This window comes from Cyclopterus lumpus, chromosome 25 (assembly GCF_009769545.1).
Source record: "Cyclopterus lumpus isolate fCycLum1 chromosome 25, fCycLum1.pri, whole genome shotgun sequence".
Taxonomy (NCBI): Eukaryota; Metazoa; Chordata; class Actinopteri; order Perciformes; family Cyclopteridae; genus Cyclopterus; species Cyclopterus lumpus.
The window spans coordinates 12,298,930-12,316,209 of record NC_046990.1 but is presented as its reverse complement, the minus strand read 5'-3'; the positions used below and the strand labels follow the sequence as shown (position 1 = coordinate 12,316,209).

The window sequence follows — 17,280 nt, the reverse complement described above, 5'->3', positions numbered from 1 at the left end:
ACACATCATTATATTTGCTTTAAATAGTATTTTTAAGACTCCATTCACTGAAACTCAGAACCACACAAGATAATCATTATTAAGACTTTATTATGAATTTATATACATTTCCAATTTTTTTTTACATGATTGTCTCATCATGAGCCGCACTGATCAGGCAGAAGAAGCACCACACCAAATACAAAATTGAGCTAACTTATATGTATATTTAAGGCGAAGCAGGTGTATAAACATAAAGCCTTTTTTAGAGAGACATAGAATTAACATTACCCCCCCTGTTGTTATTGTATTAAAACAAATGGGCCCAGATTGACTATATATTTGGTCTAAAAATGAATTTCACCACAACATTCATTTCTTTTTCTTGAGATCCTTCATGAGATATTTCTCATTTTCCTCAAGGAGTTTGTAGAAGACTTCTTTGCCTTCACGTCCAGCAGCATGCAGGGCACCAGAGTAGAGCAACCTCATCTTATCCCTTTTGTTAGGGGTAGCCATGATTTCATCATAAATCCCCTGTGAGGTGACTTCTTTGTCGAGGAGTCCATCCATAATGGCTCCAATGTCGGTCACTCTCTCGATCAGCTCGGCTCTATGTTTATTCACAAAGTCTTCCCCTGAGGAAAGAGGGAAACATTACTCCATAATGACATATTAGATTTAGAGATAACATGAAGCCAACTTGATACGAGTCTAAGAAAAAGGACTTCAGATTCTGTAACAGTGATTTCTATATATTGTAGTTCAGTTGCATGTGTATTGCATTCATTGAATTAGGGAACATCTTACAGTTACAACATTTTAATTTCTGCAAATGCCATTCCCACATTATATTTACAATGACATTTTGGGGAAATACGCTTATTGGTTTTCTTGCCGAGTGTAAGATGAGCTCGAGACATTTAGCTTAGCTTAGCATAAAGATCGGAGGCACGGGAGAACAGCTGCTCGGTCCAAAGTTTGGGTTTTATGTACAAATTAAACAAACAAGATATCGGCCGATGTTTAAACTCTGGAGAAACATCAGAGGTCTTCTCATCCAACTCCAATACAGAATAAGTATTCATTTGAATTGTAATAAAACCATGCAGCACGTTTGGACAACAAGTTAGACCCGTTCTAAATATCCAACCGTGCAGCAAATCGCTTTCATAGTCTCAGATTCTGGATTTTTTATTCTCTAAACAATCTGATCAGTGACTGATTTTAGGCAGCGTGAATTAAATTAGCTAAGAAGACATCATACTACCTGAGCAGTTATCTTCTGCCATGGTATTCACACCAGTTGCTCCAGCTGAGGGTCTCACGGCTGAAACAAATTTATGGAAAATTAATATTGCTTAGTGTCCGGGGTCCTGTTTTTCTTCATGCACACAGCAAATAAAAAGATAATCTTTCATGACAGCAATAGAAAATGAATAAAAGGCACAGACTGTGTCTCACAAAAGCTCTTTCTGCACCTAATTTGTACTCAACTTCATCTTCCTGGTTTTTAGACACACATTGTGCGAGTCAGTGTCATCATCATAAATGTAGAGTGTGTTCCTTTCATTGCTCCTGAGCCTGGGCTGGAGAACAAGTTAGACCTGCATCTTCTATTCTACAATAGATATGAACTGGAGTCTAAACTTCTGTTGCCCTATATTATCTTCTGAGGTCAAATCCCAAAGCACAGTTTTTCAGCTCCACATTCACATCGTAATGCAGAGAATACTGTATTCTAACTAATCTGTAATGTCTCATGTGAACAACAAACTGTCAAAACAACAACATCTCACCTGAACCGGGCTTTGAGGACTGTCCACTGGTCTCTTCAGCTGCAAAAACAGGAAGAGAAACACATGACGTCATTACGAGCTCCAGGATGAATGTAGGACACATTCTGTGATCTCTAGACTGGGTTTGGGCAGAAGATGACTTCAACGTGAGAATCACTGTTCATGGTGTATTTAAGACTGTGCCTGCTTCATACAGCGGGGGCCCTTTTATCTTGTGCCCCGCAGCTCAATCCGCCACTGCTCCAAAATCGAAAGTAAAACCGAAGCGGGGTGGTTCAAACATGAGCTCCTGAAGGACCTCGTGCTGAAGGCAGCGTTGTGTATCTGCAGTGCTCTGCTCCTAAGCCGGATGTAGTCAAACCCACATAGTTACCGAGTGTGTCTGCAACCTGGTGACAGTTGATCTCCCTCAACAACTCCACGACGACTCCCGGAGCTCTGGCCTCGGTAAACGTTTCCACCAACACGTTCCCGACCACTAAGTAGCTTTCCCCCTCCAGCGCGTTGCGCCGGACCCGCGGCTCTGCTCTGCGGTCCAACAGCGCGTCGCAGAACCGGTCAAAGTTCTTCTTTGACAGGGTCTCCAACGCGTCTTTTATCGCCTTTCTCGCGGATTTGGGAGCCATTTCTTACCGAAGATAGATAGATAGAAGCCAGCCGGAGGAAGACACAAATGATGCCTTCAAGTGCCGTCGGAAAATGCTTCATCAAGATATATTGATAACAACATAATTATGTGTTGATAATAAGTTGAATGTTAAACTTTTTTTAACAACAAGTAATTCATCTTTTATTATTAATTAGGCGACTCAAAGTGAATTCACCCTCTTGTTGTGTCCCATGTTTTCCTTGTGAACAAAAGGTGATTTAATCATGATGATGTCCACACACACAACATGAATTGAGATCATCTACATGAAGGTGTGGGTGTTTTATTTACACCTCTGGTTTGTCCCTGACAAACATGACTTCAATTAGCGTATATCATGTAGGCTCATCCATTCATCGGATGGACTCACTTCCTCATGGGGTTATAAATACTGCAACTGACCCTGATGTGAAGCACTCTGCTAACCCCTCTGCCCCCCACCAGGCCGACGGGGGGCGTCCTTCCCCCCGCTGCCCCGTTAGAGACCCTGGTTCTCTGGAAGTCAGCGGCCTGTCGTCCTGTAGCACGCACAGACTCTTCAGACTAAAATAATAGGTACATAAATAATAATAAGTCATAAGTTGTTTTCACGTCTAAAGCATTCTTTTTTTTTATAACATTGGGTCTTGTATGCTGTTCAGATTGTAAAAGCCCCTACAGGTAAATATTGAGCTATATAAATAAAATGTACCAAAATATAATTTATTAACATTATTAAACACCTTTTATGACAACTCTTGTGCCGTGAATGGTGCCTTATTTTTGTAACAGTATGAACACTCATTGTTATTTATTGAAAGAGCATTTTATTTAATGCAATCCCTCTTTTTAGGTAAAGATCATGTAATAACAGCTGTCTTGGACACAGTAAAATGTCTACATGGTTGTTTTTCTAGACAATAAAAGGTTAATTTATATAAAGTCATATATTGAATAGGATCAATGTTGATAACTACCTATGCTTTTCTAAAACACTGTGAGCCACAGAAGAAAAAGACCCAAGGAAGACTGTTTATTATGAATAAGTACAAAATATTGATTTGTCTTTCAAGTTGGTTTCTGCAGACATCCATCTTATGGATATTGTTGCTGGATAGTTTGTCCAATATGGTGCGACGCTGTCCATGTCCTGGATGAGCATAGAGTGTTTCCCTGAGGACAGAGAACAACACTCCCTCAGTACTGAACAATGGGAGTTACACAGCAACCGCGCCTTCATCCGGAGAATGTTGCTGGCATGCTGCAATTACTGAATGTAAATACATTAAATGAAAAATAAACACACAATGAATAAAATGAGCAATGGGGTTTGATTTCATGAACATTTGAAGGATTATAACTTTATTGTGACAACATGAACAGCTGATCACACACATGGAAGCATTTGATACATGTCATTGCGTTTATTCCTCTTAGAGGGAACACAACATGTAACACTAATGTGTACCTTCTCCCACCAGGGCCTTGCATCTGGAAACATTTCATTTGAATAGTAAATATACTCTTTGCTTTACAGTTCAAACCCCTGAGAGGTCAACTCACGGTCCTGTGGTGTCTCCTGTCCTCCAGTTGTCCCTGAGAGGTCAACTCACTGTCCTGTGGTGTCTCCTGTCCTCCAGTTGTCCCTGAGAGGTCAACTCACTGTCCTGTGGTGTCTAGTGTCCTCCAGTTGTCCCTGAGAGGTCAACTCACTGTCCTGTGGTGTCTAGTGTCCTCCAGTTGTCCCTGAGAGGTCAACTCACTGTCCTGTGGTGTCTAGTGTCCTCCAGTTGTCCCTGAGAGGTCAACTCACTGTCCTGTGGTGTCTCCTGTCCTCCAGTTGTCCCTGAGAGGTCAACTCACTGTCCTGTGGTGTCTCCTGTCCTCCAGTTGTCCCTGAGAGGTCAACTCACTGTCCTGTGGTGTCTCCTGTCCTCCAGTTGTCCCTGAGAGGTCAACTCACTGTCCTGTGGTGTCTAGTGTCCTCCAGTTGTCCCTGAGAGGTCAACTCACTGTCCTGTGGTGTCTCCTGTCCTCCAGTTGTCCCTGAGAGGTCAACTCACTGTCCTGTGGTGTCTAGTGTCCTCCAGTTGTCCCTGAGAGGTCAACTCACTGTCCTGTGGTGTCTCCTGACCTCCAGTTGTCCCTGAGAGGTCAACTCACTGTCCTGTGGTGTCTCCTGTCCTCCAGTTGTCCCTGAGAGGTCAACTCACTGTCCTGTGGTGTCTAGTGTCCTCCAGTTGTCCCTGAGAGGTCAACTCACTGTCCTGTGGTGTCTCCTGTCCTCCAGTTGTCCCTGAGAGGTCAACTCACTGTCCTGTGGTGTCTAGTGTCCTCCAGTTGTCCCTGAGAGGTCAACTCACTGTCCTGTGGTGTCTCCTGTCCTCCAGTTGTCCCTGAGAGGTCAACTCACTGTCCTGTGGTGTCTAGTGTCCTCCAGTTGTCCCTGAGAGGTCAACTCACTGTCCTGTGGTGTCTCCTGTCCTCCAGTTGTCCCTGAGAGGTCAACTCACTGTCCTGTGGTGTCTCCTGTCCTCCAGTTGTCCCTGAGAGGTCAACTCACGGTCCTGTGGTGTCTAGTGTCCTCCAGTTGTCCCTGAGAGGTCAACTCACTGTCCTGTGGTGTCTAGTGTCCTCCAGTTGTCACTGAGAGGTCAACTCACTGTCCTGTGGTGTCTAGTGTCCTCCAGTTGTCACTGAGAGGTCAACTCACTGTCCTGTGGTGTCTCCTGTCCTCCAGTTGTCCCTGAGAGGTCAACTCACTGTCCTGTGGTGTCTCCTGTCCTCCAGTTGTCCCTGAGAGGTCAACTCACTGTCCTGTGGTGTCTCCTGTCCTCCAGTTGTCCCTGAGAGGTCAACTCACTGTCCTGTGGTGTCTAGTGTCCTCCAGTTGTCACTGAGAGGTCAACTCACTGTCCTGTGGTGTCTAGTGTCCTCCAGTTGTCCCTGAGAGGTCAACTCACTGTCCTGTGGTGTCTCCTGTCCTCCAGTTGTCCCTGAGAGGTCAACTCACTGTCCTGTGGTGTCTAGTGTCCTCCAGTTGTCACTGAGAGGTCAACTCACTGTCCTGTGGTGTCTAGTGTCCTCCAGTTGTCCCTGAGAGGTCAACTCACTGTCCTGTGGTGTCTAGTGTCCTCCAGTTGTCCCTGAGAGGTCAACTCACTGTCCTGTGGTGTCTAGTGTCCTCCAGTTGTCACTGAGAGGTCAACTCACTGTCCTGTGGTGTCTCCTGTCCTCCAGTTGTCACTGAGAGGTCAACTCACCGTCCAGTGGTGTCTCCTGTCCTCCAGTTGTCCCTGAGAGGTCAACTCACTGTCCTGTGGTGTCTCCTGTCCTCCAGTTGTCCCTGAGAGGTCAACTCACTGTCCAGTGGTGTCTCCTGTCCTCCAGTTGTCCCTGAGAGGTCAACTCACTGTCCAGTGGTGTCTAGTGTCCTCCAGTTGTCCCTGAGAGGTCAACTCACTGTCCAGTGGTGTCTCCTGTCCTCCAGTTGTCCCTGAGAGGTCAACTCACTGTCCAGTGGTGTCTCCTGTCCTCCAGTTGTCCCTGAGAGGTGTCCTAGTGTCCTCCAGTTGTCGCTGTGACTGCAAAAGAAGAACAAAACAGAAACAAATGTGACACTAGTGTTAAACAGCACTGACAGATCTCCTCCGTTCACATTAGTCTGGGTCATTGACAAAGAATTCACTCATTCACAGATTGTGTATTCAGCTCATTTTAACCGTAAGGAAAGAAGCATCTCCTGGTGGAAGATTCTCTTTTGTATTTAGACTCAAACATCAAACAAATAAAGCTCCAGCGTTTCCATCTGTCGTGGGAACGTCAGCATGAACCAACATGTGTGTGTTCATGTGTGTGTGTGTGTGTCCCTGTGTGTGTTCCTGTGTGTCCCTGTGTGTGTTCCTGTGTGTCCCTGTGTGTGTTCATGTGTGTTCCTGTGTGTGTCCCTGTGTGTGTCCCTGTGTGTGTTCATGTGTGTGTTTATGTGTGTGTGTGTGTCCCTGTGTGTGTCCATGTGTGTGTGTGTGTCCCTGTGTGTGTCCCTGTGTGTGTTCATGTGTGTGTTCATGTGTGTGTGTGTCCCTGTGTGTGTCCCTGTGTGTCCCTGTGTGTGTTCATGTGTGTTCCTGTGTGTGTCCCTGTGTGTGTCCCTGTGTGTGTTCATGTGTGTGTTTATGTGTGTGTGTGTGTGTCCCTGTGTATGTTCATGTGTGTGTGTGTGTCCCTGTGTGTGTCCCTGTGTGTCCCTGTTTGTGTTCCTGTGTGTGTTCATGTGTGTGTCCCTGTGTGTTCCTGTGTGTGTCCCTGTGTGTGTTCCTGTGTGTGTCCCTGTGTGTGTTCCTGTGTGTGTCCCTGTGTGTTCCTGTGTGTGTCCCTGTGTGTGTCCCTGTGTGTCCCTGTGTGTCCCTGTGTGTGTCCCTGTGTGTCCCTGTGTGTGTTCATGTGTGTTCCTGTGTGTGTCCCTGTGTGTGTCCCTGTGTGTGTTCATGTGTGTGTTTATGTGTGTGTGTGTGTCCCTGTGTATGTTCATGTGTGTGTGTGTGTCCCTGTGTGTGTCCCTGTGTGTCCCTGTTTGTGTTCCTGTGTGTGTTCATGTGTGTGTCCCTGTGTGTTCCTGTGTGTGTCCCTGTGTGTGTCCCTGTGTGTGTCCCTGTGTGTCCCTGTGTGTTCCTGTGTGTGTTCATGTGTGTGTCCCTGTGTGTGTTCCTGTGTGTTCCTGTGTGTGTCCCTGTGTGTCCCTGTGTGTGTCCCTGTGTGTGTTCCTGTGTGTTCCTGTGTGTGTCCCTGTGTGTCCCTGTGTGTGTCCCTGTGTGTTCCTGTGTGTGTCCCTGTGTGTGTTCCTGTGTGTTCCTGTGTGTATTCCTGTGTGTATTCATGTGTGTGTTCCTGTGTGTGTTCATGTGTGTGTCCCTGTGTGTTCCTGTGTGTGTCCCTGTGTGTGTCCCTGTGTGTGTTCCTGTGTGTCCCTGTGTGTGTCCCTGTGTGTTCCTGTGTGTGTCCCTGTGTGTGTCCCTGTGTGTGTCCCTGTGTGTCCCTGTGTGTGTCCCTGTGTGTGTTCCTGTGTGTTCCTGTGTGTGTCCCTGTGTGTCCCTGTGTGTGTCCCTGTGTGTTCCTGTGTGTGTCCCTGTGTGTGTTCCTGTGTGTTCCTGTGTGTATTCCTGTGTGTATTCATGTGTGTGTCCCTGTGTGTGTCCCTGTGTGTCCCTGTGTGTGTCCCTGTGTGTCCCTGTGTGTGTTCCTGTGTATGTTCATGTGTGTGTCCCTGTGTGTGTGTGTCCCTGTGTGTCCCTGTGTGTGTCCCTGTGTGTGTTCCTGTGTATGTTCCTGTGTATTCCTGTGTGTATTCATGTGTGTGTCCCTGTGTGTGTCCCTGTGTGTGTCCCTGTGTGTGTTCATGTGTGTGTCCCTGTGTGTGTGTGTCCCTGTGTGTATTCCTGTGTGTATTCATGTGTGTGTTCATGTGTGTGTGTCCCTGTGTGTCCCTGTGTGTGTCCGTGTGTGTGTTCATGTGTGTGTGTGTCCCTGTGTGTCCCTGTGTGTGTTCCTGTGTGTCCGTGTGTGTGTTCATGTGTGTGTGTGTGTGTCCCTGTGTGTGTGTGTCCCTGTGTGTCCCTGTGTGTGTTCCTGTGTATGTTCCTGTGTATTCCTGTGTGTATTCATGTGTGTGTCCCTGTGTGTGTCCCTGTGTGTGTCCCTGTGTGTGTTCATGTGTGTGTCCCTGTGTGTGTGTGTCCCTGTGTGTATTCCTGTGTGTATTCATGTGTGTGTTCATGTGTGTGTGTCCCTGTGTGTCCCTGTGTGTGTCCGTGTGTGTGTTCATGTGTGTGTGTGTCCCTGTGTGTCCCTGTGTGTGTTCCTGTGTGTCCGTGTGTGTGTTCATGTGTGTGTGTGTGTCCCTGTGTGTGTTCATGTGTGTGTGTGTGTGTCCCTGTGTGTGTTCATGCGCGCTCACCAAGCTGCTCCGCTTCCTCGTTGCAGTGGATCTGTCTCAGGATCTCCACGGACACGCGCACGGCTCCGGGCTCCGTGAACGTGGACACCAGGACGTCCACGATCTGTAAGCGGGACTTACCCTCCACGCGGCAGGTCCGGACCTTCTGCTCCCCTCTGCGGTCCAGAAGCTGGTGGCAGAACTTTTCCAAGTTGCGTTCCGTCAGGTTCTCCAACATTTCCGCTAAAGCCATCTTCATAGTTTTGGGAAGCATCTCTTGAACCTCTAAAGGAGATCTGGTTGTTGTTTGTATTGTTGTTGTTTGGCTGTTGTTTGGCTGTTGTTTGGCTCGCAGGCAGTCGATGTGTGAACAACCACTTTGACAAAGATGCGTTCAATGGGTATCGAAATCTTGAGACCCTGGCGTGACGGTCACATCTGCAAATATGATGTAAATTAAAAAGTGCAAATATTACAATGTAATAGGACAGACTGTATGAATACCATATCATAAGTAATACCCTGATGTTTATATGTATATATATATATATATATATATATGTATAGAGGATGTATACGAGTTCCACACAATAGGTTGTAAACGCTCTCTCAGACGAGCAGCACTTGAAGGCAGCACTCGATGCGGAAGAGCCCGTTGCGGATACATTATATGAGATATTATAAGCAGCACTATGCATAGGCTATAAGCTAAACAGTTCACACACTATGGATGCATTTATACTCCTACAATAACAACAAGACTAATAAATGTATAATAACTAAATATATCATACGGTTTGAGTTTACCAGGGACCACACATGTCAAATATAAGTATGTAATATATAAAACCTACAAATATTATAGCTGCAATTCATCAAAACGTATGTGCGAAAAATGCAATATAAGAAAACCTGAAAGTCATAATGAGTACCAGAAACACACATGTTAATGTTAAAGGCAGATTAAAAAGTGTGCGTGCATGTGTGTGTGTGTGTGTGTGTGTGTGTGTGTGTGTGTGTGCGTGTGTGTGTGTGTGTAATGACACTCTTAACACAATATATTTTTATATACAGTTTATTTACACAAAAACAATCATCACACAGGCTAAAACGTTCACAGTGCGTGCCTGGAAATGATCTCGGTTTACGTTATTCTGATTAGCAACAGAGGTAGACGTGAGTTTTGTATCAAACAAATAATATTATAAATGCACAAAACTCTACAAGGCGGTCATATGAACACTATTTACAAATCGATTCTCTTTTTCATATGAAAATATGGCCGCTGACGTTGCGGAAGAAATCTCCATTTGTCATGCTTTAAACGCCCCTGTGCTGCGGTTACTTCGCCCTGAGGTGCTATGTGTTCATGGGTCAGGTGTTACGGGACCTTCATTTGAGATGATCCTTTATTTAAGAAAAAGACTGACTATGAATTTAGGAGTTTGGGGTTATTTGACTCTAAACCGTCATCACCCCATGAGGAGCTCAGCCGTTCCCTCTAGACTGTGGGCCTAGCACAGCTGGTAGTCCTGGAAACCGGTTCCTACTCAGATGCCGCCCATGTTTCGCTGCTGTGCTCGGACGCCGCTGGCCCCCCGGGGCCTGACTGCCACGACTCTGTGTTTGTGGGCACAACGTTCAGACTGGTCAGCACCTCCTGTGCCGTCTTTCCCAGCATGCCCTGTATGTCGCAGACAAAGCGGTAGACGTAGCGTTTGCCGGCCGTCTTGTGGATGATGTTCTTGTGGTAGTAGTAACGCAGGCCACGGCTCAACTTCTCGTAGTTCATCTTGGGTTTGTTCTTGCACTGGCCCCAGCGCTTCGCCACCTGCGGGATCAACAAAAAAACCACTCACGTGAATGTGTGTTTGTAGAAATGTATAACCCGTCCATGTAGTAACTGTGGAAGGAGTTCTGATATCCTTTACTTGGGTGCCAACACAACAATGCAAAAACAATGCAAAGTCAAGCATTCCATGTAACTAAAAGTAAATGTACTGCACACATCAAACATATTCGGGTTGTAGCTGCCTGAGGTGGAGCTGGTTTTAACTACTTTATATAATGTTATAAAACACGCTAGTTTAGTTTTGTAATGTCCAAAAAGGCTTGAAACCACTGATTTAATTCTTAACAATGCATTTTATTTTAAAATCTAAACAGTAAGTAATAGTTGTTAAAAAAAGTACAATATTTCCCTCTGAAATGAACTGTTGTATAAGTTTAATACTAAATAAATAATAAAATACTAATAAATCTACTTGTACTACTACTATGCCATGTAGTACTCAAAGACAAGAGATTTGCTCACCTCTGAGGGGTCGGACATCTTAAACTCCCAGCCGTCTCCCGTCCAGGAGATGAAGGTGCAACAAGCAGAGTCCAGAAGTAGCTCCAGTAAAAACTGCCATAACTGGATTGGACCAGAACCTGAATACAGAACTGTGGTTACAAGGGCAATACAATTTTAGTTCAACCTGTTATAATAAATCAAGTAAAAGAAGCAATACAGCTGCATAATAAGTTAAATGTACATTCAAAAGTCTATTTAAGTTGAAGTACATACTAAAAGACTTGAGACCCCTACATTTTAATGTTGTAGCTCGTCAAAGTGGTGCTATTTTCTTTCATTCATACACTTTTGATCAGAGCAGCTCAGAAGAGATGAGAGATCAAACCTGGATAAGCTGACATCCCTGTCATCTGGCCCTCCCTGTCGGGCCTCTGTGGATGTGTGCTCTTGCGTTTGACCACACGGGGGCAGTACTGCTCCGAGGACTGAGGACCGTGGGTTGAGGGGCAGGGGGCCGGAGGCAGGTGAGGTGGGGGGGCAGTGAAGCTGGGAGAGGAGTACTCGGGCCAGAAAGACGAGGGCTGCCTCTGTCCGTCAGAGTCGTAGAGTTCCACCGAGTGACAGTAGCTCGGATCTGTCTCACCTGGAACCAAGAGACGGGTTACACACTGCAGAACATAGAGCAGTCACAGGGTGTTTGTTGAGCATCCACAGGGCTTACTTCGTAATGTATTGGAAAGGGGAAAGGGGCTGTGGCTGCCCTCCACGGCCGGGCTGAACTGTCCGTTCTGGGGCACCAGGCTCTGGTACGTCTCCTGGTATCCAGTTGGGGTCTGGTCCACGGTCAGCCCGTCTGGACATCAAACAGAAAGTTAGCCACAAAACAAACACACAAAAGAAGTATTTGTCAACACACACAGTGTGAGTGTGAACTCACCGTGTGAGTATGAGGACCACCAGTTGAACTCCTGGTACGAGTCCAGGTTGAAGAGTGAAGTGTCGCCGGTGCTCACTGCATGGAGAAGAAAAGTGAGATAGGTCCAACACATGTGGCTGGTTGTAGCATAACCATAGCATAACCATAGCATAACCATAACGGGTGTGAGAGGTTCACCTTTGGCGTCGTATGGGTGAGCAGCCTTGGGGGGCTCTGAGTAGCTGCTTTCTGCGACATAGTGCTTCTGCTGCAGGAGTGCTTTACTGTCTAACAGAAAAGACAGGTCTTCACCAGGGTAGTCTGGAGGTTAAACACAATACACACACATGGAGTCAGGAGGTGACGATGGAGGCAGGATGGAGGGAGAGGTCAGGACCACCGATGGTTTTAAGTTATTTGTTAGCTCAGATGGAGTCAGATGGAACAACCCATTGTTGTTGTTAGCATGCACTAGGACAGCTGTGCCGAGGGCCTCTTTTTTAAATAGAGGTGCATTGTTTAGGCACTGAGGTGCTGTCAGACACTTTTTTAGGATGATCACCGTTTGTCTTTTGTTGTTGTTTGATTTCCTTACAACCAAATTTGTGGTGGATTGATTTTGGGGATTTCAGATGTGCTCACGGCTAAGTAACAAGGTAACTTCTACAGCATCTCAAGCATGTTTCAAGCATGTTTCATGTTTAAAGCATGCATGTTTCAAGCCTCTGCAAGTGGATTCACTCCCAAGTCTGCCTTATAAATATAAATATAAAAAGATCTACAGAGTAGTAAATGTGCTTTAAAAAGGTGGAGGTTTATTAGAGAGGCAAGATGTAGTGAATTTGGTTTGTTGTTTGTTTACTATCCAATCAGCACCAGACACTCTGCTTTTTACAGCTCTATGGATGGAGCAGCTTGAAGGAAACGAGGGAGGGAGGGGGAGGAAGAGACGGGAGGAAACGCCAGTGGAGGGAGTGTGACAAAGTAGTGATGGAGGTCTGGGGAAGGTGGGGGAGGGGGGAGGATACTCTAAATCTGTTGGAGGAGGAAGTCTGGAGGAAAGGATTAGGGAAGACAGAGAGGGGAGTGTCTTTAACCTGACCACCCTGTTTCTGTCCAGCTTTGCCTACCTAAGCCCATTCAAGAGTTCTTCACACACACACACACACACACACACACACACACACTCACACACACACACACGCACACACACACACACTCACACACACACACACACACACACACGCACACACACACACACTCACACACACACACACACACACACACACACACACAGCAGCACCCCACTATCCTGCTGTGTGTGTGTGTGTGTGTGTGTGTGTGTCTGACAGATGTGATGATACAGTCTGTAAATATTTCCTCTGTCCTTCAGCTGCTCAGGCTCAGAGGAAACAGATTGTGCAAACATATAACAATTATAATAATACCTCTGTCAGGGCATCGCTGAGAGATTACACCGTGTGCCATCATAAATCATGCTTCACTTGTGTTGGAGTAAAAGACAAATACAGAAATCTAGTGCACGTGATTCTCTGAACTCACCATAAGATGCAAAGTCAAAGCCAGCCGGCACTTCCTGCGTCCTGAAGTCTTCTGTGTAATATCCCGTCTGGCAAATCTCCATCTGTGTTGAAAGAGTCGTGATTACAACTTTCATCATCATCATTCATGTTGATCAATTTCAAGAGAACAAGGCAACATGAAAAAAAGCCTTGCACTTCATAATAATTTGCAAATTAAAAATTGAGTACAGACTTGAAATAATTCATGCATCAGATTGAACAATAATCCACTGGTTCTTTAATTGTCTTGTTATCGTGCTGTAGAGCTGTGAGGATGGCCTATTTTCTTTTAACCTTCATTTCTGATGAGTGTGTGTGTGTGTGTGTTTGTGTGTGTGTGTGGGCGGGGGAGTCAGACATGGGAGATGTGAGTCACCTGCTGCACACACACCTTTTTTTTGTTAAAGCACAGAAGTGTTGTGATCTTTTGGACAATGATCCCCTTTTGTCTTTTTAGTGTGATTCTCTGATCGAGGATCATCACAGATAAAAGAGACTCATCATTATTCTCATTCTAAAAAAACATTTCTCTGCTTGTTAGTTTACAAAATGTCAGGAAATAGTTCAAAAAGCGACCGACCTCTTTCTTTGGTATATGAACCCAATATTTGCCTTCATTGTGGTTCTGTGCATGCAGTGAAATGGAGCCTACCTTTATTTTCGGCTCTTTGCTGTCTCCAGGTTTCAGGGTGGTGTCCCAGTACATCTCTCTTTCTCCGGGTTACACACAACGAGTGGTCAGTGTGCGGCCGGATGGGCCGTTATAAACGCAGCGGAGGTGGGAGGGGCGCGTGCCCGCTCTGCGTCGTGACCAGTTTGTTTAATAAAACGTGACGTCAGACACCCCACCGAACAACAAGAAGACGAAAATACTAATCATTCATTCATAAAATACGGAATCTTCCGGCAAAATATATCAGGCCGTATTTTGAATCGATTGGTGGCGGAAGAAAAATTTTATAACTTAAAGTTAAGTATTAATATCCAACTGTAAACACACATTTAGTATAAAATAAATGACATAAAGTAGACAATACAACAAGTAAAAGTAGGCTAGGCAGCAGCATTTCATTAAATGCTTCATTATACTATAGTATCCGATTATTATTAACATAATTAATTTCCAGCTACTTTTTAAAGTTAAACTACTTGTTGCATTTATTTAGTTATTAGGCCTAAATGTTTTTTTGTGTAAACTTTTAATCTGAAAAATAACTATAGGCCTAAAACTGTCAGTGCAGCAAATACAATATTTCTCTGTATGTATCTAAAATGAAGAATACTCTATAGAAAATATACCAACATGGTGCTATATTATAACATGGAGTCCAACTGTATACAGTCCCAAAAAACCTTATTATTTATTTGTACATGTTTTCAGTTAATTTGTCGGGGTCAATGCTGGTTAAGCAACAGAAAAAACTAAATAAACTAAAAAAACTGAATAAAACAACTGAAACTATTCAGCATTTAACAGTTGAGGCAAACATTCTGACAAGCAATAACATGTTAAAGTAATTTCTTTAAACATTGTTTTCTGACTTTTTATAGATTAAACTATATATTGATTAATCGAGAAAATAACATAACTGATAATGGAAATAATTATGACTTGTAGCTTGAAGTATATTTGATATAATAGGAAATATAATAGCATATAACACACATAGTTATTACAGTGCAGGTAATTATTGATACATATTGTTTAATAGGCCTATAAATGAATATCAAAGGGATCCATATTTCAACAACTTGACGGTTTAATACAAAGAATCAGAGGATGGCTGAATAATAGTCAAAACAACCATCCGTGTTATGTTTCTTCGCTGAGTGGCCTCCACATCTTCATCAGCGTGCGCGTGCGCGTGTTGTGGACAGTTTGGGTGCGGACGAAGTGCAGCTTTAGAAATCAGAGCTTTAATGAGGTGGAGGAAGAACAGAATACTGAGTATCTTTAGAACCCATTCCACTGAACAATGGCCCGTAAAACACGCGCACGCACGCACACGCACACACACACACTCTCACACACACACACACACACACGCACACACACACACTCTCTCTCACACACACACACACCCACACACACTCGCACTCGTTGAAGAAAGTCTGAAATCACGGCGTGAGTGGCTGCAGCAGATAAGGCCGAGCCCAGGGCCTTGTATAAATAAACAACTCACACACACACACACACACACACACACACACACACACACACGCATCTGGAAAAGTGGAGCCGGCTGAAATCGTGCGCGTCGGTGCAGACGGGAGTCGTGATTGGGAGCCCCACCTCGAGACCGAGGACACAACGGGGATAAGGTTACAACACGAGGTGATTAACAACGTCCACGATCAGGAATCCACCCAGCTGGACTGTCACGGAGCAACAGGCCGATAATAATAATAATAATAATAATAATAATAAAAGAGCTAATGGCCTCACGAGGCGGCTCGTGTTAGAGGACCTGTTACAAAGTATTCGGATCATTTAAAGTTAAAGTAATGCAACGCCGGAGAATACCAATAAGTCAATATGTCAAGTAGTCAGAACAATGCACAGAAGTGTATTAGACTATCAATGTGACAGTTTTCATATATTATACAAGATGATATAACTTACTGATCCACAGACCTAAATGAATAGTACAATTACAAACACAGTTATGAAGTATAATGATGGTTAAAGTCTAGTGCAAACATTGTACACCAGAATATATTCTAATTAAGTAATGACAGTTTTGTATTAAGGAAATGGAAATATAATAGTATGTGATGGTAGGACAACATAGAATGTAGAATGAGGTGCAATGTGCAGTAATAATACAGTAAATATATAATACAATACAGTATATCATTGGATTGTTATGATTTGATGCAAAAGCAGGGTCCGTTTGTGGAGCTCTGTTTGGTATTGAACCAAAATGTAAGTTTGAACTGCTGATTATTTTTTTCCATTAATCAGTTATTTCATTTGTAAATAGTGATAAATGCCATCACGTCTATAAAGAACCAGTAAATCACAAATGATGATCAAATACGCCCATAAATGTTCTGTTCATGAAGTAACGGTTTCATCTGTATAAACAGTTTTCATTTATAACTCAACATCATATTTTATAAGCTCGTGAAGAAGTGAAGAAATCAATATTCCCCTCTTGTGTAGTTTTTAAAGCCATTTATTTTGACTCACTTTACCACTTCCGTTGGCCATTTTTGTATAAAGTTGAGTGTTCCCGAGGCAAAAAAGTGAATTATTGTAATTGTTTTAGAATTCAAAATGGTCAGATTGAAATGAACTGAAACATAAGTTCTTTCTGCTGACTTGAGGACTGAATGGAACCGGAAGTGAGGCTGATGTAAATGACCTGTAACTTTGTGTTAAAGGATCCTTTAGACCGGATGAGCTGAATAGATCTATTTGTGTCCATATTCAATAAAAGAAACAAAGTTACCTGCTTTAAATATACAGTGCCATTCTTTTCATGAACATTCAGGAAGTTGATTGATATAAAATGTTTGTCCTAAAACCAAAAGTTAGGCGCTTAAAACAAGCTTTTACTTATTGTTAATGCATTATTGTTAATACATTATACAGTAATAACTGTATGCATTGACAAGAGTCATGGGGGACAACGTCAGTCCTCACTCATAAGTTTACCTGAAATCTTAAAATGGGAGTTATAGACAAGTGGATATTTTCCAATGTTTGTTTTTAGTAAAACAAAAAGTCAAGTTTTTACACCTGTTCCCATTAATATCTATGGGCTGTTCCAGTGAAGCATTGCAATGTGTTTTCACCTGTTACTGACCCAGTAATCTAGTATCAGTGGCCCCTTTCGTTCTCACTGCGGTTAAACTATTGCAAAACACCAATAAATCTGTTTTCAGTTAAAGATCGTGAGTGTATACGATCCTTCAAATATGACAAACAAACAAACAAACAAACAGCAGAGGTTGTTGTTCTGCAGTAAAACGTTGGTTTCATGAGAAGCAGCTTCCGTGCTTTTAGTGTTTTAAGAGTGACTTCACTTCCCAATTTAGAGAGAAAGAGAGAGAGAGACAGAGAGAGAGAGAGAGAGAGAGAGAGAGAGAGAGAGAGAGAGAGAGAGAGAGAGAGAGAGAGAGAGAGAGAGAGAGAGAGAGA

The 17,280-nt window shown here is 43.9% G+C and overlaps 3 protein-coding genes across 4 annotated transcripts; all 3 read right to left on the bottom strand.

Annotated features, from left to right (window-relative positions):
• Positions 1-70: 70 nt before the first annotated feature.
• pycard (PYD and CARD domain containing) lies at positions 71-2,488 on the bottom strand. The gene is made up of 4 exons (XM_034529053.1): positions 2,152-2,488; positions 1,779-1,817; positions 1,250-1,309; positions 71-617 (listed from the first exon to the last, which is right to left on the bottom strand). Exons 1-4 carry the CDS (start codon positions 2,402-2,404, stop codon positions 352-354), a joined length of 618 nt encoding a protein of 205 aa, XP_034384944.1. The 5' UTR covers positions 2,405-2,488; the 3' UTR covers positions 71-351.
• Positions 2,489-3,424: 936 nt separating this feature from the next.
• Positions 3,425-8,727, bottom strand: LOC117728247 (apoptosis-associated speck-like protein containing a CARD). Its single transcript, XM_034529054.1, has 3 exons — positions 8,360-8,727; positions 5,920-5,990; positions 3,425-3,579 (listed from the first exon to the last, which is right to left on the bottom strand). Exons 1-2 carry the CDS (start codon positions 8,610-8,612, stop codon positions 5,965-5,967), a joined length of 279 nt encoding a protein of 92 aa, XP_034384945.1. The 5' UTR covers positions 8,613-8,727; the 3' UTR covers positions 3,425-3,579; positions 5,920-5,964.
• A 736-nt stretch (positions 8,728-9,463) lies between these two features.
• On the bottom strand, positions 9,464-13,848 carry etsrp (ETS1-related protein). 2 transcript variants are annotated; one of them, XM_034528989.1, is made up of 8 exons: positions 13,786-13,848; positions 13,114-13,195; positions 11,749-11,871; positions 11,572-11,646; positions 11,356-11,487; positions 11,020-11,277; positions 10,653-10,771; positions 9,464-10,169 (listed from the first exon to the last, which is right to left on the bottom strand). In XM_034528989.1, the coding sequence occupies exons 1-8, from the start codon at positions 13,837-13,839 to the stop codon at positions 9,885-9,887; spliced, it is 1,128 nt and encodes a 375-aa protein (XP_034384880.1). In that variant the 5' UTR covers positions 13,840-13,848; the 3' UTR covers positions 9,464-9,884. The 2 variants fall into 2 exon arrangements, with proteins under 2 accessions (XP_034384880.1, XP_034384881.1); XM_034528990.1 differs by having other exon boundaries at positions 11,749-11,838.
• Positions 13,849-17,280: the final 3,432 nt, after the last annotated feature.

Excerpts from the sequence above, each read along its gene's own strand:
- etsrp (XM_034528989.1), bottom strand. The coding sequence starts at position 13,839 with ATGTACTGGGACACCACCCTGAAACCTGGAGACAGCAAAGAGCCGAAA. Across the intron at positions 11,647-11,748 it reads TCACCCATACGACGCCAAAG|TGAGCACCGGCGACACTTCA; the intron begins GTGAACCTCTCA and ends TTCTCCATGCAG. Across the intron at positions 10,170-10,652 it reads AGATGTCCGACCCCTCAGAG|GTGGCGAAGCGCTGGGGCCA; the intron begins GTGAGCAAATCT and ends TTGATCCCGCAG.
- pycard (XM_034529053.1), bottom strand. The coding sequence starts at position 2,404 with ATGGCTCCCAAATCCGCGAGAAAGGCGATAAAAGACGCGTTGGAGACC. Across the intron at positions 1,818-2,151 it reads CCAGGTTGCAGACACACTCG|CTGAAGAGACCAGTGGACAG; the intron begins GTAACTATGTGG and ends CTGTTTTTGCAG. Across the intron at positions 618-1,249 it reads GGCAGAAGATAACTGCTCAG|GGGAAGACTTTGTGAATAAA; the intron begins GTAGTATGATGT and ends CTCTTTCCTCAG.
- LOC117728247 (XM_034529054.1), bottom strand. The coding sequence starts at position 8,612 with ATGCTTCCCAAAACTATGAAGATGGCTTTAGCGGAAATGTTGGAGAAC. Across the intron at positions 5,991-8,359 it reads CGAGGAAGCGGAGCAGCTTG|TCACAGCGACAACTGGAGGA; the intron begins GTGAGCGCGCAT and ends CTTCTTTTGCAG.